The sequence below is a fragment of the Manacus candei genome, unplaced genomic scaffold (assembly GCF_025592945.1).
Source record: "Manacus candei isolate 608988 ecotype Guabito, Panama unplaced genomic scaffold, ASM2559294v1 h1tg000037l, whole genome shotgun sequence".
NCBI lineage: Eukaryota > Metazoa > Chordata > Aves > Passeriformes > Pipridae > Manacus > Manacus candei.
Genome location: NW_026138085.1, coordinates 12847670 through 12871374, shown reverse-complemented (window position 1 = coordinate 12871374; position 23705 = coordinate 12847670). Strand labels below are relative to the sequence as shown.

At 47.5% G+C, this 23705-nt stretch overlaps 1 protein-coding gene and 1 long non-coding RNA gene across 3 annotated transcripts in view; one reads left to right on the top strand and one right to left on the bottom strand.

The window, feature by feature from the left end:
• Positions 1–23705, bottom strand: part of FAT2 (FAT atypical cadherin 2) — a 55967-nt gene that overhangs the window by 21325 nt on the left and 10937 nt on the right. The window contains exons 2-10 of the mRNA XM_051793516.1: positions 20018–23303; positions 19233–19547; positions 12942–13003; positions 11800–12111; positions 10956–11166; positions 8372–8511; positions 6409–6684; positions 5757–5967; positions 705–4757 (exon numbers count right to left, since the gene is read on the bottom strand). Of these exons, the coding sequence (XP_051649476.1) occupies positions 705–4757; positions 5757–5967; positions 6409–6684; positions 8372–8511; positions 10956–11166; positions 11800–12111; positions 12942–13003; positions 19233–19547; positions 20018–23282 (8845 nt within the window). The 5' untranslated portion in view covers positions 23283–23303. The remainder of the gene's footprint in view (positions 1–704; positions 4758–5756; positions 5968–6408; positions 6685–8371; positions 8512–10955; positions 11167–11799; positions 12112–12941; positions 13004–19232; positions 19548–20017; positions 23304–23705) is intronic.
• Positions 5946–23705, top strand: part of LOC127473649 (uncharacterized) — a 56833-nt gene continuing 39073 nt past the window's right edge. For both annotated transcript variants that reach the window (XR_007905537.1, XR_007905538.1), the window contains exons 1-2: positions 5946–6063; positions 7651–7749. This is a non-coding gene — a long non-coding RNA (uncharacterized LOC127473649). The remainder of the gene's footprint in view (positions 6064–7650; positions 7750–23705) is intronic.

Here is a 23705-nt window from a genome sequence, read left to right as displayed (position 1 = left end):
TTAGTATTTCTTGTTAGCCAAAACCTTTACTAAGATTGACATGACAGTCTTAAATCTCTCCCAGTGCAGAGTGGCAACTGAAGCCTTGTTTGTTAAGTCAGACTCCAAGTGGCTTCATAGAAAACACATTTAACACCAGAAAGTTATACACATTCTATGTGCATATATATAGTTATTAAAAAATACAGACAGGCTACAGGCATATATGTAATGTATAAACTGACTGCACTGCTGGCAGGAGAAAAAACTGGGTCAAAGAACTTAAACACAGATCACAGTATCTCTGTGAGAAAAATCTTCCCTCCTCCTGTACCACCTCTTCTGTCCTTCCAACAGATATTACAATTACACTGTCTTAATTATTCCTCTGTTAGGAAAGCGTAAATAAATATTTCTACAGTACTGTGTAATTACTTATATGGATTTCATTTATTCCCAAATAAATAGGACGATTCAGTGGTGAGATAGTTATTATAATGACAATTCCACCCACTGCAGTTAGTTACTAAAGAGTTTTGTATTCCCCAGATTCATTTAACTGAAGAGTCCAGTTCATGAAGCCTGGGCTTCATCTCATCTGCTTCTGATAGGCCTGTCAGTACAACACCATTTCTGCCTTAATATCCTGTAAGGCAAGCTATCAAATCCTCACTTTGATACTCTTGTCCTTGCTCACCGAAGATTTAAAGTCAGGGAGGACTCACCGGTTATGTAGCACGTGACGCGCCGGTTCTGCTCGGAGATGTCTGCGTCGATGGTGCTCAGCGTGACCACCACCTGCCCCGGCTCCGCGTTCTCAATCACCGACCCCTTGTAGAAATCTGAGGTGAACTGTGGAGCATTATCATTTTCATCGGAGACAGTGACCTCCACCAGGGTTTGGGAAGAGAGCTGGACTTTCCTGCCGTGGTCAGTGGCCACCACGTAAAAGCGGTAGATCTCCTGATCCTCGCAGTCCAGCTCTTTCAGTGTGGTGATCCACCCACTCTCACCATCAATGGTGAAGAGTCCACGGAGGTTGCCAGATTCTGCTTCCAGACTGTAGGTCACCTGCCCATCGCTTCCCATGTCCTGGTCGTTAGCTGTCACTTGAATGACTGTGGTTCCGGAAGGCATGTTCTCCATGACAAAAGCTTTGTAGGGATCTGCCTCAAAGACAGGTCTGTTGTCATTGACATCCTGCACTTGGATGTTCACAGAGACCAGAGAGACCAGCTCAGTCTCCTGATGTGAGCAGTGAGCCATAACATCAACCTGGTACCACTTGGTGGTCTCATGATCCATGGGTTTTTTGATTTTCAAAACCCCTGTTTGTTCATCCACTGTGAACACCTCATCCTTGTTACTTTCTGTAGTGGTTCCCTTCACCAGGCTGTATATAATGGGATCCTCTGCAAAAGCTTTGACTGACCCTATTTCTGATCCCTCTGGAAGATCCTCAGATGCAGAGAATGTATAAAGGGGCTCAGAAAACCTTGGCAATGTCACCTCCCTGGGGACAATCTGGAGATTTACCGGGACAAGGGAGTTCCAGTGAGGGGGTCTGCCATCTTCAGCTTTCACCTTGAAGTTAAAGGCTCTGTTTTCTAAACCAATAAGGCTCTCCTTGACCTTAACAACCCCAGTGGCAGCATTGATCTCCACAAGGTCTTCTGCCACATCTTCAACGGAGTCAACAGAGTAAATGACATCTGCATTTGCACCTTCATCAGCATCGTAAGCCAGTACTTGGATGACGGGGGAACCTTTGCTTACATTGGACTGGATGGACAGTGTGTATTCAGAGGCTTTGAACAGAGGTGGGTTGTCATTCTCATCTGTAAGGATTATTTTTACAGTGCAGAAGGCCACCTTCCCACCCCCATCCTTGGCCATGACTTTAATGGCTATGACTCTTTCTGTTGAATTTTCCCTGTCCAGCTTTTGCAGTGTGGAAATACAGCCTTTACTGTCTATGGAGAACTTCTCATGGGCAAGTTTATTTATGATGGTATAGTCTATGGTGCCATATGGGCCACCATCTGGGTCAATAGCCACCAACTCAATCACTTTGGTACCTATCTCAGCATTTTCTGCCAGCTCTGCCTCGTACACGTTCTGCCGAAAAGAGGGGCTGTATTTGTTGGCATTTGTGGTGTTGATATACACAGGCACAGTGCTCTTGAAAACCCCATCTGAAGCAGAAACTCTGAGATTGTAGGATGGCTCCAGGTCCTTTTTGCAGCGGTTGAACATGGATATTATTCCAGAAGTGCTGTTGATGGCAAAATGCCTATTGTCATTGCCCGAGAGTATCACGTATTCCAGTCGGGTGGTGTCTCCACTGTCGGGGTCCAGGGCCTGGACTTTGATCACGATGTGCCCACACGTAGCCATTTCACTGACCTTGGCTTCATACTGAAGCTGGCTGAACTCGGGGGGATTGTCATTGATGTCTGTCACATCTACAATTACCAGGGCATCACTACTAAGTGGAGGCATCCCATGATCTGCAGCTCTTACCTTCAGGCGGAACTGTTGATTTGTTTCATAGTCAAGTGCTTGAGCTGTTGCTATTTGCCCTGTGCTGGCATCAATATTAAAGAACTTGGTAGAATCTGAACCATCATCCACGAGCTGATAGGAAACTACTTTGTTTCTGCCAGAATCCTTATCAGAAGCAAGGAGCTGGACAACAGGAGTTTGTGCTGGCAAACTCTCCGAGACAGACGCCGTGTAGACGATTTGAGAAAATACCGGGGGATTGTCATTAATGTCCTCTACCTCCACCTCCACTCTGGCTTCTGAGAAGGATCCCAGCGCTGTGTCTGTGGCTCTAACAGTGAACGTGTGTTTTGTCTCTAGCTCGTAGTCCAGCTGGCCCGTGACAGTCAGGACACCAGTTTTGAAGTCGGTGTTGAAGAGTTTCAGGGAGTCTTCTTCCACAATGTTGTAGATGAGGCGCAAGCCTTCAGGGCTGCGAGCCTGTATGTGGAGGATAGATGTGTATGGGGGGATGTTTTCTGGCACCTTCACTCGGTAGTACAAACTTTGGAACAGAGGGTTGGATTTGTTCCTCACACTGATCACAACCTCCTCTTCAGCACGGAGGGGAGGCTCTCCTTTGTCCTTAGCAATGACTCGGAGGTTGTATTTATTTAAAGCTTGATAATCAAGAGGCTTCTTAAGGGAGATGTCTCCTAGGTAAGGGTCAATCCGAAAGTATTTGTAGTCCTCTGCAAATGAGTAGGTAACAGCTCCATTATCCCCTATGTCTTTGTCTGTTGCTGACACCTGGAAAAGTACATCACCTGGCTCCGTGCCGTCCTGCACCGAGGTGTAATATGGCACATTCTCAAACTGTGGTGGGTTGTCATTGACATCCTCTACATAAACCTTGACTGTGGCTTGGGACACTCTCGGTGGCTTCCTGTTGTCCTTCACTTCCACAGCCACCTCGTGCATATCTTGCATTTCGCGGTCAAATTTCACACCCTTGGTCTGAAGTACTCCAGAGGCCTGGATCATCTTGAATCTTTCCTTTCCATTCAAGAGAGAATAGGAAAGGGGTTCATTTAGCTGATATCCCTTGACCCCAAGGATAGTTAGAGTCTTCTCATCTGTGGAGTTCTCCATCACAGTTGCTGTATACACATCTTGATCGAATTTCAAGCCAGTACCTTGTGCTTGAGTTAAGTTTAGCTTAACCAGAGCAGTACTCTTATATAAGCCATCACCAGCTCTGACCGTGAGCTCATGATAGCTCTTGAGGCCAGTAGCATTAAGAATGGAGATGAGACCCGTGAGAGGATGAATATAGAAAGCATTATCAAGGTTCCCTTCCACGATGCTGTAGGTCACCTCCGAATCTGCATCTTTTGCTTGCACTGACAAAAGCTCCATCCCGGGGTGGGCAGGTAGCAAGACAGAAAGATCGTAAGTGTCTTTCAAAAAGACTGGAGGTGAATCATTCACATCTTTAACGTGGATTGTGACCTTGGTGGGTTTGGATGCAAATAAGCTGGGACTTCCACTGTCGTGCACATGTACACTGAAGTGGAAAACTGGGGTGACCTCATAGTCTATATCAGCACGACTGGTCAGTGTCCCTGTGCTGGGATCTACAGTGAAATATTTCAGTGCCTCTGGTTCCAAAATCTCATAGACCAGCAGAGCATTGGAATCTTGATCAGCATCTGTTGCACAGGTCACGAGGGGAGCATTGTTCTCATCCAGAACCATGCTTTGTGATGGAGCATTCTCCATGATCCAGCCAACAAAGGAAGGCTTAACGAAGATGGGTGCATTGTCATTCTCATCTATGACATAGATAAGTACCACTGCGTCCATAAAAGCTCCGGCCATGTTGGTGCCACGGACCTTCAACTGGTAAAAAGACACCTGCTCAAAATCTAAGCTCTTCTGAGTGGAAATAAGGCCTGACTGATAGTTCATGGAGAACACTCCATCTCCATTTCCATCTTTTATTTCATAGCTGACTGGTGACAAGCTTGTGGCTGAAACCTGGATTAGAGGAGAGCCAATAGCAGTGGATTCACTGATCTCTGTGATGTACTCGGCCTCCGGAAATTTTGGAGGGGTTCGATCGGAGGGTCTAATGCGGACATGGACCGTAGCAGAATCTTTAAGCTGAGGGAACCCCCGATCTTCTGCTTTTACAATAAGAGTAAATCGATCCTGTCTGGATGGATCCAGTTTCTGGGCAACTGTAATAATTCCAGAATATGGGTCGATGCTAAAGAAGCCTTCCCCATTACCTGCAAGAAGGGAAATTACAAAGTGAAGAATGCAGACACCATATTGGTTTTGGTTTTCTGAACCTCTTTTCCATAGATTCTGCTGATTTCAGACCTAGTTAACATCTGTTTCTTTCACTGGGAGAAATTAATTAATTTCTAAACAATTTTAATTATAAGAACAATGAACCCATTGAGATCCGTGAGCTAACTTTTGAATCAATCAAAATGTAAATTGGAGATAAATACCCTTCTAATTTAAGCATATTTAGTGGTGGCAGAGCATGTGCTTGAAGCTTTTGCCTCATGTGCAGAACATAGTAGCACAGATAGTACTAGTTCCTTCAAGCTCTGTCATGCTTGTAATTACCAATGCTTCAGGAGCAATTAAATCCCTCAGTCCTTGATCTAAATTGCAGTGAGAAAGATGGAGCAAAGGATGGCTTGTCTCCTGCAAAGAATTTACCAGCTAAATAGGCAGTGTGGCACAGACATAAATACTTCAGTTTTAACCTTTAGAGTGAATGATAAAATACTTGCCTACTGAACTTGCATGACCCAAAACCACCAGCAGCCAATGCTGACAGGGTCCTCACTGTTCTTTGAAGATGTATTTCTTGGTAGAAATGGTGGAACTGATGATGACTGTTGTGGGAATTGGAGTACTTTTGCCTAACAACTGAATAGGGATCGCTCCCTCAGTTCCCATGGACAAAAGGAGCAGATTTTAGGTTGCCCTAACTCATCCAATCACATTTTTTTTAAGGCCAGTGCCTGAACATTAAGCTTTCTTCTTAAGAAAGGATGCTAATATTCCATAATATGGAAATTACCTGCTCACTATAGATTTTCTCTGAATAGAAAGAAAATCACGTTTTAGAACTGTGAAATTTACTGGAAATTAACTGCCATTTACTGGTCTCTGCAACAGCTACAGAAAGCTGGTCAAGTGGCCACCAGTTAGAGCATGGAAACATAGGTGTGATCGAAGCCTAAACTGTCTTGTTGCAGGGCTCTCACCTGCCTGAAGGGAGTAGTGGATTTCAGCATTAGCTCCTTGGTCCTGATCGAGGGCTCTGACTTGTATAACCTCTGTGCCCACCACTGCTGAGTCCAGCACTTCTGCTTCATAGTGGATGCTGCTGAACTGCGGAGGGTGGAGGTTGCAGCTGTCCACATGGACGATGACTCGGACAAAGTTCCGCTTGATGGGGACCTCCTGGTCTCGCACCTGAATGACAGAGGAAGAGCAGGCACAGTCACACTTGGGGAGAAGGCAGCCTTGCCTGCACCAGCTTCCAAGCAACTCATCAGGACTCCTACACAGGTGGGTGTTTTGCAGTGGTCCTAACCCCCTGGGAGGGAATGAGCCTGTAAGTTTCAGCACCAAAGCTCAGCCTTGAACTTGAAACCAAACATTAACAATTATTCACTGTGTTTTCTTTTATAAGAATCCAGTGATTCAGATTTTCCAATGAAATTAGCAGGTGGTTAGAGGAAAGTAGGGTGTTACCTAGATTTAGCCATATAGTAAAGGTTAACAGCCTGCTTTCCTCTTCCTTATTGTTCTAGACAAATCCTCCCTCAAAGACTAAAACCAGTTTTAATTTCTCCAGTGACCCATATTTCCTGGCCAAGCTGGTGGACTCAGCAGGGCTTGGTCAGGACTCACCATCACTGTGAGGGTGTGCTGAGGCATGGGCTGGGAACTGAAGCCTTCTGCTGTTGTGAGGGCTCCACTGCTTGGATCCAACTGGAAAAGTCTTGAGCTTTTGGGGTCCACGCTGCCATGGATGGTGTAGATGAGCCCCTTTCCTTTGTCCTTGTCTGTTGCACTGACTCGAAGGATTTCTCTCCCTGAGGGAGTATCTTCAGGAATCCTCACATCATAATGGCTCTCCAGGAACTGGGGACGGTGCTGGTTGATGTCAATAACGTGGATAAACGCCTGTGGGGCAAACAGCACAGTGAGAGCAGCAAAGACATGGCAGCAGCCTGACATGCAGCCACGTAAAATCTAAGCTACCAAACCCTCTGGGGTGTAGCCATTCTCTGAGTCCTGTAACCGTCACAGCTTTCCAACTCTTGGGGCTTTGCCATCTGTGGTGACTGGGAGCCCTTTTGTCCTTCTCCCCCAAGGAACTCCCGCTGTGCCTTCCCTTCATGTTTTCCCGTTTGCTTCCTCTCATTTCTTTTTATAACTCCAATCTGGCAAGCCACTCAGACTGAACGTGCCTGCACTTGGCACATGGGGAAACTGTCACAGCCTGCCATGAAGAGCAGCAGTGGCTCAGCCACGGTGCCAGCTCTGCTGGCCAGTGCCTCCACAGCAACCCCCATTAATTACACACCAGAGCAATGACAGAAGGGGGATGTTTGGTAAAAGGAGGGAGGGCTGGCCTTCCTCATGCATGTGGAGAAGCAAAATTTGTGTTCTACATTTTTTTAGCCAAATCTTCCCCTCTGCAGTCAGCAGCACCCCCCCCTTGTGAATAGCTGCCTGAATCCTGCCTGCAAAGTCATAGGTTCTTCTGTTTAGTCTCCTACCCTGGCGGTCCTGACCCCCCTACTGATGTGGTCCCTGCATCTTAGGCAGTCCCAACCAAGTGTAATAATTTGCTTCCTGTAGCAAACCTGAGCATGCCATTGGGGTTTTGCATGAGCAGGTTTCTTGACATCTGCTAGCGGCCTTGAGTGCCAAAATAAACGTAGGGATGAGATGCAAGGTGGCAGGGAATGCACACCAGGCAAGGTGGGGCTCTGTTTGTTTATTTGGAGCAATACCTGAAGATAGTCGAGATAAGTGGCCATCCATTAGCATTGCATTTCACAGGAATGACAGTGTTCCTCACTCATCATCCCCCGAAGTGAATGTCCCATGATAAGCCTCACTGACAGGTGACTCACATTCTAGGTCTTCCTGTGCAGTGAGGGCTGGAATTCTGGCTGCTTCTCATGTGTGGAGAGAACGGTTGGTGGAAGATCAAGCCCTGAACACCCCTCCTCAGGGCAGGTAAAAATGGGCAAATCTCATAATTTTAACTGGGGCTCAGGGACATTGCTGAGAGAAAAGTGCCTCCTTTCACCAGCACTTCCTTCCTCTGTGGCAACTCAAAGCACACAGCATCTCTGCAGTTGCCCCACTCACCTCCTGGGCCTGACCTCACCTCTTCCAAATGCATCTGTGCTGCCTTTACTTTGGCTCACAAGTCCCAGGAACACCCCTTGACATGGGAGCACGGACCCAATCCTGATCTGTGTACACATTTCCCTTGTGACTCAACATATTGTCCCGGACATGTTGTAGTTCAGACTGAGCAGCTGAGAGCAAGTTGAGGTCTGAGTGTGTGAACTGCCATCCCAGCTTGGCTGGTGGTGTAGATGTGTCCTCCTGTGCTGGCTGTGGTCGACAGGAAAGACCCAGGCTTTCCTAGACCAGTTGTGTTTCCAAGAACATAAAAACAGTCTTAACTTGGTATTAGGAAAGACTTGGGTCACTGTGTAATGTAAAATCACAGTGTAAGGAGATTCTTGTGCCTGGCACCTCATCCAGAGCTCATCAGACTCAGAAAAAAGATTCCCTTTGGCATGTACTCCCTCTCAGTGGGGTGTTTAACAAAGAAAAAAAACATTACCTGGGTTTTGATCGTATTGGACCCATCAGTGACTTCTACTGTCAGGTTATAGCTCGACTTCTTCCTTGCATCAAGGGGCCTTGCAATGACCATGCTGCCTGTACTCTTTTCAATGTCAAAATCCATGTCATCATCACCACCTGGGATAAGGGAGAGATGAAAAAGGGAAAGAGGAGGGTAGTTAAAAGTCAGAGCAAGCTGCAGGTGCTGGCAGCCTCTGAAGGGGAAGAGATTCCAGGAGCTGCCTGGAGATCTAAAGGACAAGGATATTCCTTCCAGACATCATCCCACAAGGAGCTCATGCCCAGCCACAAATAAGTGAACACCAGGCAATATGCCTTGAAGGGGGCTGTGCAGGCACTCACTCTCACTGTACCTCTTTGGCCATGGCTAGACTGAGGACATTGCTATAGGTGAGGTTTCTCCCAAATCTAGAAACTCAATACAACATGTGATAGATGGACACAGGAGACAGTGAGGACAAGGAGAAGCTGGACAAAGAGGTTGTCACAGATGGTGACAAAGGAGTAGAAATGTAAGGTGAGCAGAATCAGAAGAAATGAGGAGGAGAGAAGAGGAAAGGATGCACTTATGCATATGATGTCCTGGCTAGATTGGCAACAGGCACATTTGAGCATTGATTTATTTGCACAAGGTCTCCAGCTATGCAGCATCACTGGCCTAGCATGGATCAGGGACCTGCTGGGCAGAACAGTGCTCTCACTGGCTTCCAATTCATGGTCACACTGTGGGCATGTCAGTGATGGTCTTCATCACCGTGGTTGGGAGCCTGTGAGCTCCCTCAAGAAGCCCAATACTGGAACAGTTGGGGAGGCAGACGGTGCTTCCAGGGTGAGTAGAGCCTGGTGCCTCCAACCCAGATGGTTGTGCAGTGCTGGGAACTGCAGGCCTGAGCAGCTCAGCAGCAGAAGGCTGTCCCTCACCCCACTGCTGTTCAGCCCTGGCATGGCAGCTCCTTTCTCATGCCTCACTTGCTGGCGGCCTGTTAGGCCTCTATTGCATGTGAAACATTGCTACTCAGTTCTGAGATATAGAGAGGCTGAAAGTTTTCTGACATTTATCCCAGGTCTTCTCCCTTCCTGGCTAGTGGATACTCTGGATTCTGCTTTATTCTCTTACCAGCTGGCAAAATCTTCGCTGGTTGTTAAATTACATATCTTCCTTTGCTGGAAGAATGCAGTGGTCACTAGCCATCTGGACCACTGCTTTCCTGCTGGGAAGGAGACAGGAAGAAGCAGAGACAGAGGAAGAGAGACTCATAGATGCCTTTCCCTGAGAAAAGAGAGAAGAGCTCCCTGTGCACAGTGCCAGATGGAAAGAAGCAGCCCAGGAAAGGAAAGAGATGAAGAAAGATGCTGCTTTGTCAGAGTTTTGCAGACCATCAATCCCAGTGACAAGAGTCTTTGTGGACTGGGAAAGCTGAGATTTTGAATGAGATGCTGAGGGCTCCTGGATCTCTGCATCACCCACCTGGTTGCCAGGTACTATGATGCTTTTCCTTTCCTAGCAGGGAAAATGAAATCCTGTCCCTTCCCAACAGTACAGAAACCAAGAGAGCCTTGAGTAGCACTTGGTGCACTAGGAACTGAGGAAGATGAGATCAAGCTACACTCCAGCACTTAGCCAGCAAACGATGGGAGAACACTGAGAGGAATGTACCGTTAATTCTGCAAACCCAGGCAGACACTACTAATGCCAGATAAACTTTTCACTGATATTGTCTGCTCCCTGTAGCATTGTATCTCTTGTTGCTTAATTGTATTTATACACCATTATCCCTGGCCTAACACAGTAACAGGAAAAACTATTTCACTTCAAACCCAATTAAGGCTTTGTCTGACGAGGGCAGGCCCTGCAGGCAGTGCCAGGGAAAGGCTGTGCAAGGCAGATCGGGGCACCACTTCAAAACACCAAACTACCTGAGTGCAATTGGCTCTCATTGGTAGGACCAGTTCTGCTCACACACTGTGTGGTGAGTCCCCTGGGGTGACAGCCCACGTCCCCTCTGCCATTGTGTGTCTTAGAGGAGGCCCTGGAGCTTCACATTTCATGTCTAAGTCATCCCTGGGATGTGGTAAGGTGGAAGGGAGAGACCCACCAGTTAGGGTGGACCAGGTCTTCGAGGAATTCTTCCCTCTCTGCTCCCTGCTCAAGACTCAGCATGGAGGGAGAGACAGGGGTTGTCTGCAACACCCAGCCAGACACTGGATCCTCGCAGGCAGTTTCAGCAAAACCAACAGCGCCACTTGATTCCCAGGAGGAGCTGGGACTGGCAGGCCCTGCCTCTCACACGACATCAGAGAACACCTCAAACACTGGCAAGTTCCAGAATGTCATTAAAAACGCATGATAAGTAATTCCACTTGGCACCGGAGCCCTTGAACAGGCAGCTTTGTCCACGGCTGTTTAAGCATTTTGGTGCCTGTGAGAAAGCTTTCCCTGTAGCTCACCTACACCTAAAGCAAATAACATCATTAGCTCAGGCATGCGAGTGCTGAAAGCCAGGGGAGCTGGGGCAAAGGCTCCCAGACACCGCTGCCCCGCTGGAATTCCCGCGTCTCACCTGTGATATTAAACCACACTTGGCTGGGGCCCATTTCAATGCTGATCACTCCCACCATATGGTTTACAGGATCTGTTTCCATCACGGCAAAGTTAAAATGGGGTTCATCAAAAGCCAGTGGCTCGGAGGAAGGGCCGGGCCGGGTGACCCAGCTGATGTGAAGCCGCACGTGGGAGGAGAGCGGGGGGCTGCCGCCGTCTGTTGCCTTGACCTGCCAGGAAATGCACATACAGTCAGGGAGAAGGCTGGTTTAGCCCATGCGAAGCTTCTTCTCCCACCCACCAGGAGTTTCAGGTCCGAGTGCGCCCAAAATCCCACAAAACAATTCCTGAGCCAGTGGTCTGTGCTCTGGCTGCTTCCAAGGTAGAGCCATGCAAACCAAATTCCTCTCGACCATCAAGTAAATCCGCCAAGCTCTATGCACAGCAGAGACCTGGATGACAAGCCTTGTTGCAAGGACCTGCAGACTGGGGGAGAGCTTTTAACCTTCAAGCCCCATGGCCTGATCAGATGGTCAGAGACATCCTGAAACCCAAAGAATGTTTAGGTTTGGGTCCACAACCATATGGGATCATGGATTCATCTCTGAGAGTTGGACTCTAGTTGTACAGTGAATTTTAAATTTATTTACCATTTTTAATAGCTTCCTATCTTCTGCATTTCCCATCATTTCCTTCCAGTTTCTCTCCCTGCAACCCATTTGCCTCATTCAAGCTCTCTTCCCACTGCTGCATTTTCTCTCTCTCTGTTGCTCTTTTATATCTTCTGTTTCTGCACCCTTTTCTCTCTTCCCCTCTCTACCCACATCTTCCCACCATCTCTCTCTGTTTCCCTCCCTTCTCACCGTGAGTATGTTGTATTCAGAGGCAGGAAAAGCTTTCCTGGAGAAGACTGTGCCGGTTGTGGGGTTGATGGTGAATACCCCCTCCTCCTCCTCCTCGATGGTGTAGGTGATCTGGCTGTTCTGGCCCTGGTCACGGTCCGAAGCAATCAGCCTGTAGACTGGCAGTGGTGTCTCTGAGGCCTCTCTCTCAGGGAGCTGCACCATGAAGAGCTTGTGGGGGAAACTGGGAGGACTGTCGTTGGCATCCAGGACTTGTATCACGACTCTGCTGGTGGATTTCAGGGCTGGCTCTCCATTGTCAGAAACAGCCACCTGTCAGTAAGCAAGGGGAGTAGGTGACAGAGCTCCCTGATGTGACCTAGGATATGAGCCAGCCTTCATCCTGATGGGCAATAACTCCACTAGAGGTTTTGTGTGGATCTGCATTTGTACCCCAACGTTTTCAGAGGCTTTGCTCCTCTCTGCAGGGTAAAACCTGGTGGCTGTAGCTGGCACTGTGCAGGGCTTGTCCATGCACAGGGAGATAAGTTTGCAGGGCTCCTGCCTGCAGCTGCTCCAGGCAGTGGGTCAGGTTGGTCATTAGGGATCATAAAGCTGAAAATGTTTGTATTGCCATGGCTTGGTAAGTTATCACCCATCCTCACTCTGCTGTGCCTGTGCACACTCCCAGCATGTTGTATTGCAGAGAGAAATGTATTATCCTCCATCACTCTGACAGACTGAAACACCTCCAGATTCTTCTAATGGGAACACACATAGAGCAGCTGAGGATGGGGGCCAGTGACCAAAGCTACACAGCAATGTCTGATACAATGAGATAAATGAGGGTGGATTTCTCTGGCTTGCTCTTTCCCCCATAACTTACTATCCATCCTGCTAGAGGACAGTTCCAGTCCTCTTCCTGCATTCCCACAGCTTCCAGAATAGGACTTTTGCTCCAGTCTTCAGCAAGTAAATAATAAACCCCACAGTACTGCTGCAGCTGTCTCTTAGGGCAACACACACCATTTAATTAAGTTTCCCAGCAGTTGGGAGCTGATGGGATGAGATTCTTTCTCTGTGCTCCAACTTGCAAGGAAAGCTCTTTGAGGACTTAATACACTTGTAGGTAAATAAAGCTAATTACAATCATCATTACCCACCTCTAGGATATGTTCAGCCTTGTATTCTCGATCCAGCTGCTGTGAAGTTGTAGAAATCAAACCTGCCAAGAAAGAAACCCTTTGAGCTCCAAGACTCAGCATGCAAGAACAGCCAGGGCTGATCAGATCCCCGAGTGCCCAAAATCAGCCTGCCCACCTGTCCTGTTTCAGGTTCCCTTTGTGATCAGAGGAGAAAGACCCCCAGAGGTAAAGCTGTCCCCTTCCTTTGTGCAGGTGTTGCTCTCTGTTGCTCTCACAGAGACCATGGAGGAGGGGGAACACCTACCAGATGCCTGCATCAACTGAGGGTTGGCAAAGCATTAGGTGAGAAAGGCAGCAGGACCATGAAAACAAAACTTTTCTTATGCCTCTAAGTAAGAAACATTCTGCATGTGCTGGCACAAGTCTGGACTCTTAACAAGTCTCGACTTCTATTTTCCCTGCGCTGAACCTTGCTCTTTTTAATTTACAGTGTTTTGACAAAAGTTTGTCTTCTGCCTTGGGAAATACCCTCTATTCCACTGACAGAACAAATGCATTCAGGCTAAATATAAGGTACACAGTCAATAATAATGGTGTATTATTTAAGCCTTGCTGAGAGACAGGATGAATTCTCTAACAACTGCAATATTTGAGGGATTTCTAAAAAATACACAGTAGTTTAACCACAGGGAATAGGATGGATGCAGGAGGGAGGAACTGTGGCTATAATAAACTAGAGTTGAAACAAAATCATTGTAATTGACTGTTTTTGGCCTGTCAATGACTAAGCTGAATAGATGCAAGTATGGAAAGAACGGAGCTGAGGCTTCTGTTTTCACCTCTTGTTTGATAATGGTCCTTAGTGAGCGCTTGACTCTTCACCTTTGGGGAAAAGCAGCTCTAGACCATTTTCACAACTGCTTTACCAACGATGGAAACTGCACACGTAATGTATGACTTTCTGACAGTCACCAAGTCTGACACCTGTGAGTGTTTTCGTCCATTCTCCACATCTCCTGCTCCCAGCGGTCTCTCCTTACCATGGTGTTTATTCCTCACGAAAGGAAGTTGTTCTTCCTCACACAAACGAAAGGCAGGGTGAATATTTGTGACCACTGCAGGCAGTGACACAGGCTCATGCTACCCTGGGAAATGCTCTGCATGGGAGGCAGTGTGCACGTGCAGTGGTGTGAGCACATGCACTTGTGCATCCTGAAAGACTTGTTAATCTGAGCTGCACGAACCCACCTCCACTCTCACTTCTGGTCCAAAGCCAGCGAGTTTTAATCAATAGTACTGTTTTCAGCTGTAGCAGACTTTGGGGTCTGTCTGTTTGAGCGTGACAGGCAGGAGAAAATTTCAAATGGCTGCAGGAAACACCAGGCAGCTGAAGGAGGGAGCAGGGAGCAGCTGCTTGGAAGAAGACGGCTGTTCACGGTTTCCACTTGTTCTCCGGGATTATTCACATTTGGCACCAGCCACTGTGCTAAACATTTACTTGATGCCTTTACAATCATAAATCAACACTCCTTAATGGATTATAACAAGATGGCTTGAAAAACTCTGTTTGCTTATATGTCATAGGGTTTTTTTCTTCTCCTAATCATCCTTTCAACACCTTGGCAGGTGAAGAGGACTCAGAAGTGGTCTAAGAACCCACTGGCTAAGAAGTTTTTGAACCTCTCCCAGGTTTTTGAGAGGCTGTAGGGCTCCATTAGCAACAGAACTCATGGAAATGGGAGCCTGAAGAAGGAATTGCAGCAGCAGTTCCTGGGATCTCTGATGCTCCTGTCCTCACTGCCAATAGGTTGGCTGGGGTGGGGGAGCAAAGCCTAAAACTCCAGCTACCTTATGGGATGCTTCACAGTTTTGGCCTAACAAGCCAACACACAGATATTGACAAAGGAGCCACCTGACACCTGTGTGCACACAGGGAATATTTCTAGTCTATCAGATTGCAAAATCCAGCTGCAGCAGACTAACACCATGTTTGCACTGGATTACTGCATGCCAGCTGATGGAGAGGAATTTAACCACTCTGAAGTGACTATTTGGATTTGCCTGGCCACACCCTGAAATTCTTTCATGAACTAATGAAAAAACCTGAAAGAAAACAAGATCGTAGCTGAGCTTTCTAGACCTGGAGAAGGAGGACTGTAGTGAAGGCAGATGAACTGGAATTTAATGACTCTCTTGACTGTCTGTACCACTGAAGATGCTCAGATCTCCTGGGGAGTAAGAGGTGACTGTGCTCTCTATCACATACCTGTACTACTGTATCCCAGCTGGGAGTCTCACCAGATGGAATTTTTTGGTTTAGCTTCACATCTGCTGAGCCACAAGTCGGCTTCTCCTCCTGACCCCAGACAAACTCCCTCTGTCCCTTACCCTGCCCAACCACGGCTCCCACTTTCCCTCTCCGGAGCCAGTTACCACTGTGCCTTGAGATCCCAAAGCTCTTGTGAGTTAATCACTCTAATTCCTGTTTGGAGTCATGGTGCTGTGCAATGCCCAGATGCACAAACTGCCAGCAGTGTTCCCATGGCCACTGAGACAGAGGTTGGATGTGGTCCTTGAGACCAGGCCTGCTGGAATTAACGCTTACTTTTATTTGTTGCTACTTGGTTATACACCCTCTGAGGCCAGAGGGCTAAAATGGAAGTGGAAGCTGTTATTAAAGGGGAAGAGCCATCAGCTTTTGTGGCCTGGGGAAACAGTTCCTTGGTTCTTTCTGCTGTCCCCTACAAGGACGTGGGAAGTGCACGTTTAGTTTTAATGAGTGTTTTGCATGAGCATGTGCACGTGTGTGAGTTATCAGCACCCTGCCCTGCTGGAAAACCCCAGCCAGCCTGTCCCATGGGACTTGTGATGGAGTGGGTGTCCCTTATTTGTGTTCTTGCATGAGGCCCTGAAGGTTTCTGCTGAATCTTACAGAGACTGAACAAAATCGTCAAAGGTCTTAATTGCACTTGGCCAATTAGCCAAGCTCTGCATCCACATAAAGGACCAGAAACAGTCCCTTCTGTTTCCTGCATATAGGCAGGCACAAACTCTGCTCCAGCAGCCTGTCTACACACAGCAATGGGAAAGGATTGTCTGCAATTCTCCTGCTTGCTACCTGGAAAGGGGAGAGAGGAAAGCTGGTCATGTTGGAACAGGAGCAGCAAAATTACCAGCGCATTGTTGTCAGGGAACAAAAAATAATAATAACTTCTGCTGGCAAGAGCAGGGCTGGGGTGGAGGTTGCTGGCCCCCTGCCCTTGCTGCAGGGGGGAAAATCTAAGATAGTTAAAATAGCCAGAATCAGGTTTGTAGGCATTGGGGCTTTCAAAAGAGCCCGAGAAGGGAAGAGGTTGTTCTCCTGAAATCCTCTTTCTCGTCTCACTCTTGCTTCCATTTGACCTTCTTTTCTCCTCCTCCTACCACCTCCCCTCTTGATCTGACCTGCTGTGCACTACTCCATGTTCAGCTGGAGCTGTGGTACGTTGATTTGGAGTGCAGCAGTGCAATCATCCCTCAGACCTAAAGAGCAGGATGTCCTTCCATGTAGAGAAATACAGGGAACCACAGGCATCCTGGGGAAGCCCATGGACAGTGACACAGCAGGAAAAACACTAGAAGAACAAGCACTAGATCAGAGCTGGAGACAAACAGTCCAAAGCAAAAGGATTCTCTAAATAGCCTTTCAGCAGGATGAACTGCTTCAACCTGACTCTTCCTGCCACAGCCTCTCAGTTCTTCTCTGTCCTGTTTGGACTCAAATCCTCTTCACATCAGGGACTGCAAAACAAGCTGAAAATCTTTTCAGCAAAAGAATACCCCAAACCCTGCTATCTGCCCATCTCTCCATGTACTATCTATCTCTGTCTCCCACAAACATTGCTCCTCAACAGCTGCCAGGCTGGGCTGGAGAGATTCCATCGCCCATGGCAGAAAGCTTTCATCTCAGTGCACGGTTTTGTTCCCTCTTCTCCTTAGCCTTTGATTTATTTTCCCTTTTTTTCTCCACCCTCTTTAGGGAACTGAGGGCTGGAAGAGCTTAGAGCCCTTCTGTGGTAGTTTGGGGATGCTGGAGGAGCCAAGCACTGCGGAGGGACAATTATCACAGCCATTCCTGTCTCCCTGCAAGGCCTCAGGAGGAGAAGTCAAGGGGCCTCACTGGTCATGTCTCCACTGGCCAACCCTCCCCTGTGCAGAGATACTGGATCAAACACAGAACAAGTGCTCCACGAGCAGAATTAGTTTACTTGCAACACTGTGGCACTGCGCCCTGAATAATCATCCAGGGTTACTCTGGCTGAAGACATGCCTGTTGTAGCAGTACATTAGGACCTTAATGCCTATTAGCACACGGGATGAGAACACGCCTCCTCCTTCTCTCTGTCTGCCAAGGGGCTCCTGCCAGGAATGCCCTGTCTAGGAGAGACCCAGATCGACCTCTGGCCCTCTTGTGCTGTCTTATTCAGTGCCAATGTGACTATATAGTTTTATTCTACTTAACGGCACGAGTAGCCTGCCCTTGTCTGCAGAACGAAAATACCACTGGGTTTCCTATAAGCTGCCTACAGCCCTGAAGGGGCTGAAATATTCTTTCTGGCAGTAGTAGCAGATTATTTCTCCTTAGATATTGTAAGCACAAGGATATAAACTGCTCAGTTGATGTGAATGTTCACAGGTAATTATTTGTTCTTTTGGGTGACATGCAAGTAAAACAATGGATAACTGAATCCTCATCAGGCTTGGGGTTCAAAGAGACCTCCAGCAACTGTCCAAGAGATAAGATCAGCCCATGGGTTTCTTACAGAACTGACAAACCTATCACTCTTCTCATGCAAATCACCTGAGTCTAGAGAGAGATGAAGAAGAGATGACTCATACCTGAGAGGGCTTTTTTTGCCTAAGATGGGAATTAAAGGGTTGGCTTAGAGGCGAAGTATTTCATTAGCAAACATTCGGATTTTGCCAGTGTCACTCATTTTGCCATTGAACATGACAGCATGACTTTGCAGGGCTGCACTCACACCAGTGTGGAAGCTCTGCCTGCAGTACAGAGAAGGCTGAATTTCCTGCAGGGTGCAGGAGTGCAAGCCAGAGCTCAGCTGATGAGGGGAGCCAGCGTGGTGTCCTGACAGCTGTTCCTGGCTCATATTCCACCGAAAAGGCAGTGGTTTTATAAAACAGGGCTTCTGAAGGCACCTCTCCACAGAACCCTGTGTTGTGCAAGCTGTCCTGGGGCTGTGCATGGCTGTTTGGATTATGTGAGAAAGTTGGATGCAGAACAATGCCGTGACCTGGCTAAAAAGCTTCTGACACTGGAGATAGCTACAGCTGGGGGTAGCAGTGCTCACAGTTAGCTGACAGTTCCAGGTGTATCTATATGGTGCCATGTAAAGACACCCTATGAGTTTCTTGCAACTAAAGGATCTCAGCGTTTCAGAATCACAATTTCTTTCTTCCACACCCCTCCTAGCCAGCTGTAGAGCACTGCCAGAGAGCCACTACACCTCTGTTAACACATAACTGAGTGCCACTCTAGCCTTTTTCAACACATCCAACTCCTTTCTCATCCGAGAGCAGGCTTCTATCCCGCTGCAGTAGGTGAACTGCTTTTATCATCTGCAGGAGATCAAAGTCATGCAATTAATCCTCTCCCATACCCAGGCTCTGTGCCTTCCCTTCCCTCTTCTCCCAGGAGCTGATGGCGTGAAAGGCTCGGCACAGCTTTCCTTGCCAGACTGGCCCAATGTCAGCTCTGCTGGGATAGTTTGAGGAAGCTGTTTACACAAAACATCAGCGGGTTTTTGATGGCTCTGAAAGATCTGGTAAATAATCCTGAGATGAAAGATACGGACTAGGAAGATGGCAGGAGAGGCTTACTACACTCACTACATTAATAGTTCCGGAGAATGGGTGGAGCCTTTAAGTGCAGTGGGATTCATTTTTGTTAATCCTGACTGGGTCTGTCTCAGGAGCAGATAGTCACCTCCAGAAGGGTGTTTTCTGGCTCAGGCTGTGCAACAGGGCAGTTGTTTACAAGGGGGAAGATTAAAAGCAACTGCTTGGTTCTGTTCAGGGCTTTGAAAGTAGCACATTTGTGTCATTCTAAGAGCCATCTGGATGCAAATAGCAGCCCTCAGGTGGAGAGTTTCAATCCTCAGACTCCCCACACAGTGTATTTGGAGACTGGGACTTTTGCTGCAGGAGGAAGGTGTGACAAAGGCAGCTGTGTGGGCTGTTTATATTGAATATGTAACATCCTCTGGGCACTTGGAAGCCTCAAAAACAAATGCTGAGTTGGGTCAGTCTTACCTGTAATGAGGTTAATGGCGAAAAGTCCTTGAGGATTTCCAGTTAGGATGTGAAAAGTCAGTTTTCCCTCTGAGCTAGAGTCTGGATCGAAGGCATCAAGCTGAAGGACAGATGTGTTTGGTGGGGAATTCTCCATCACAGAGGCATAGAAGACAGGTCTGGACATCTGAGGTGGGTTGTCATTGGTATCAGTGACTTCAATATAAATTTCAGTCACAGAAGAGAGAGGAATTGTTCCCAGGTCAAGAGCAAGCACTGTCAGCCAGTAGTGAGATGTTCCTTCTCGGTCAAGCGATCCTATGGTCCGTATGGTGCCTAGGAGAATGACAGAGAGTGCTTGTGAGGGATTTAAGGAACTCAGACCACTCAGTCCCTAATGCCAGAACAGTCTGTGTCTCTAGTCTGCTTCCTGGTCTTTGCTGCAGATACAAACTTGGGAACCAACCTTGTATGGCTGTGAGATTGTGTGGAAGGTGAGGGCTTGCTTGTGCTGAGGGTTAATTTTTGTAACACAAGCGAAAGGGAAGAGTTTAGAATTTTGGGGGAGGACAGACATTGATTTTCCATTATTTTAAGGAGACAAACCCCGCCTGCTCCTACCTAGATAGAGGGTTACACTTAGTATACCCCTGCACAAGCAAGACAGGCTTGAATGAATGGAACTGTGCAAACAGAGAGAATACAGAAATGTTCTATCGGGTCAAAAAGTCAGGCCAAACACATCGCATAATTTAATCCTTTAAACTACACTATTAAAAAACACTATTCAATTAAGATGTCATTACCTGTGTCCTTTTCAATGCGGAAGACGGACATGCCAGTGCCTTCTCGGAGGAAATACTGAACCTCTCCATCCTTCCCCTTGTCGATATCCTTGGCTGTGACCATCATCACCGATGTGCCCTTAGGGCTGTTCTCCTGCACCCAGCCTTTGAAGACAAAGGAGGCAAAGCGTGGTGGGTGCAAGTTCTCGTTGACATCAATGATGTTCACTTCCAGGTGGCAGAGGGAAGAGCGGGAGAAGGGCTTCCCGCCGTCACTGACCTGCACGGTTAGATTGTAAGAGTCCTTCTTCTCATAGTCCAGCTCCTTCTCCAACCGGAGTGCCCCGGTCAGCTTATCCACATGAAACATCATGTCCTCATCATTAACGAGGCTGTACCTCACCTCACCCCCAGAACCAGCATCTGGGTCAAAAGCCTCCAGGAACAGGAGGACGGTTCCCACGGGTAGATCCTCTGGGACCATCACACTGTTGAGGGCTGGGAGGCACTGTGGGGTGTTGTCGTTTACATCCTCCAGAGTCACAACCAGGTCTGTAATGGAGAACAGCTGGTAGCCTGTTTTGGGCTGGTCTCTTGCTTCTATTTTCAGCACATAGCAGGGCCACAATTCTCTATCCAGAGCACCTGCAACCATCACTTCTCCAGTGACACTGTTAATGGCAAACTTGTCAGTGGGGGTTAGGAGAGAATATTTTACTCTCCCATTGTCATCTGTATCAGCATCTTCTGCTTTCAGGTGAGCTATTGTTGTCCCTGTTGCTACATGTTCTGGTATTGCCACCCAGTAGGCACCTTGTGGGAATTTAGGAGTGTTATCATTGGTATCCAACACATTCACAGCCAAGAGCTTCCAAGATGATTTTTGTGGTGTACCAAGGTCGTACACAGTAATGTTAAGAATGTAGAAGCTGGTTCGTTCGTGATCTAGAGGAGAAAAGACCTGAAGGAGACCCAGTTCCAAGTCAATGGTAAAGCAACTGTCATCATTTCCATCTGAGATCACATAGACCAGTTTTCCATTAAAACCAGTGTCAGGATCAGTAGCTGAAAGGTCAGCAATAGTTGAGTTGATGGGGACAGTCTCTATGATATCGATAGATCGTGGAAAGCTGTCATCAAACTTAGGAGCATTATGGTTTATAAGGTGCAAGTTCAGAGATGTTTCATCATCCTGCCCATGGCCTTGAGACTGAGACTCGATGGAGTGTATGATAGTTTCTGTCAGTTGTTTCAAGACTCCTGTTTCCTCACACTGCATTTTGACAGGGAGACCTTGGCCGACCACAGTGATGTTTACAGATGTTGGCAAAGCATAGTTCTCTCCATCTGTTGCAGTTATTTTCAAAGAGTAGAAAAGTGGCTGTTCAGAAGGAAGATCTCGCAGAGATATTCTAAGGGATATTACTCCAGAGACGGGATTCAGTTCAAAATGCTGTAACTCGTTGCCAGACTTGATTTCGTATTTGATATGCTGCAGCTCATCACTGTCGATTGCAGAGACCGTGGCCACAGGGTTCCCAACAGGAAAGTCCCGTGGGATGGTGCCACTGCAGCCTGCCTTCTCAAACACAGGAGCATTGTCATTGACATTGCTCAGCATGAGGGACACATACACTTCTGTTTCATGGCGGAAGGGTGAGCCCCAATCTGATGCCCACACCCGCAGGTGATACCACCTCTGCATCAACTCATAGTCCATCGACTTGGAGGTGGAAATGATGCCAGAATAGGGGTCAATGACAAAGGGAACTGATTTCTGGTTGGCTATGCTGTAGGTGACAAAGCCATTGTCTCCTTCATCTTCATCTGTAGCCCTTACTGTTATGACACTGGTACCAGGTGGAACATTTTCATCAAAGGCCCCACGGTACGAAGACTGAGTAAAACTTGGAGCGTGATTGTTGCAGTCAGTGATGTCAATGATAACAGTCGTGGATGTGTGACTGTTAACGGTTGTAACTTCAAGTTCAAAATGAGACTGCTCATGGAAGTCCATTGCTCTGACTGTAGTTATCAGGCCAGTGTGAGGATTGATTTTAAAGCTTGTGCTGTCAGAAGTGGGTCTCAAAATATATTTAAGATTTGGGAAGACTGGTGTGACCTTCACCATAACAACTTGGCTTCCAGCTGGGGAAAATTCACTGAGCTGGACCCGGTATACTTCTTTCTCAAACCTGGCAGAAACATACTTGGAGGGAGGTATGTGGACCACTCTAACAGGAGAGAACAGTGGTGGCTTACCCTTGTCCTTGGCTTGCAGACTGAGGTTGAAACCAAACGGGTAAAGCAGCCAGTTGATCTCTTTGTTTGACACAATGATGAACTCAGTGCTCCCAACATAGGATTTGATGGTTTTGAAATGTCTTCCTGGATCTCCATCCACAAGGTCAACTGAATCAATCCCTGCTTCTGAGTCACCACTTTCTACAGACAGAGTTGCATAGACAAAGTCTTCATCTGAGTCAGGTGATGTCACCTTTACTGAGGAGATAGAGGGCGGTTTCCTGGCAGATGGCTCCACCTGGATCGTGAGACTGGCCAAGTTCCCAAAGCCATTCCCCTCCATGATCTTTCTCATTCTGTCCACAGCCAAAACCTGCAGGTGGTGCCTGCCTCGATGGGTGCTGTTCAGCCTACCTGTGATCATAACTGCCCCTGTGGTGGGGTGGACGGTGAATAGGTTGGACTTGGTGTTCAGGGAGTAGTAGAACTCAGCATTCTGGCCAGCATCAGCATCAGTGGCACTGAGTGTGCTGACCACTGTTTTCAGAGGAGTGTCTTCTCTGATGGACACTTTGTAGGAGGGGGGTGAAAAGAGAGGTTTCAAGTCATTTCTGTCCAGAATGTGGATCAAGACTTTGGCCCAAGCTTCATAGGCAAAGGTGCTCTCTGTGGCCTTGATTATTAGCATATAACTGTCTTTGACCTCACGGTTTAAAAGTGCTGTGTTGCTGCTCCTGGTTCTTATTCTCAAGAAGCAGAAATCCCCGATCACGTGCTCCTCTGTTTTAAACAGACCAGAGTTGTCTCCAGAGGCTATTCTGTATCTGATATCCCACTCAGGGTCTCTCTTGTAAATACCCATTTTGACGTAGCTCTCCACGTAGGTCTTGGGGGCTGAGTTCTCGTAGATGGTGGCATTGTAGAAGAAGTGGGTGAAGTGCAGGGGGGAAGTGCTGCCCTTCTCACAGCTCGCCCTGCGGACCACACAGTGCATCAGGAAAACAGCAAAACTCAGGAAGTGCCTCCTGATAGTGACTTCCATGGTGTGGTGCCTCTTTGAGTCCTGTAGGTGCCAAAGGAAGAACACTGGTTATTTTCATTAAGATCAGTGTGTTAGAGAAAAAGCCTCCATGGGCTCAGCCTCACTTCTCTGCTCTCTCTACCCCAGCCTTTGTTGATGTGGTTGTTATCTCAGCTCTTCTTCCCCTCTGTCCCAGTGAGAGACCTGTCCTCCCACATCCCCATGCTGGCTCAGATCTGTTCGCTTTCTCTGCTTCAGTTTCTGTCCTTGTAGAGGGCAAATGTAAAAAGTCATGTAAGATTCTCTGATCAGGCTGACTTCCTATTCTGTGAATGATCTCACCCTCCCTTCATTCTGCCTTCTCTCTACTCAAATAGCATATTTGAACTCTCCACCTCCAGTCCAAACTCGCTCTTCTTTTGTTACTCCATCCTCCCTTCTCCA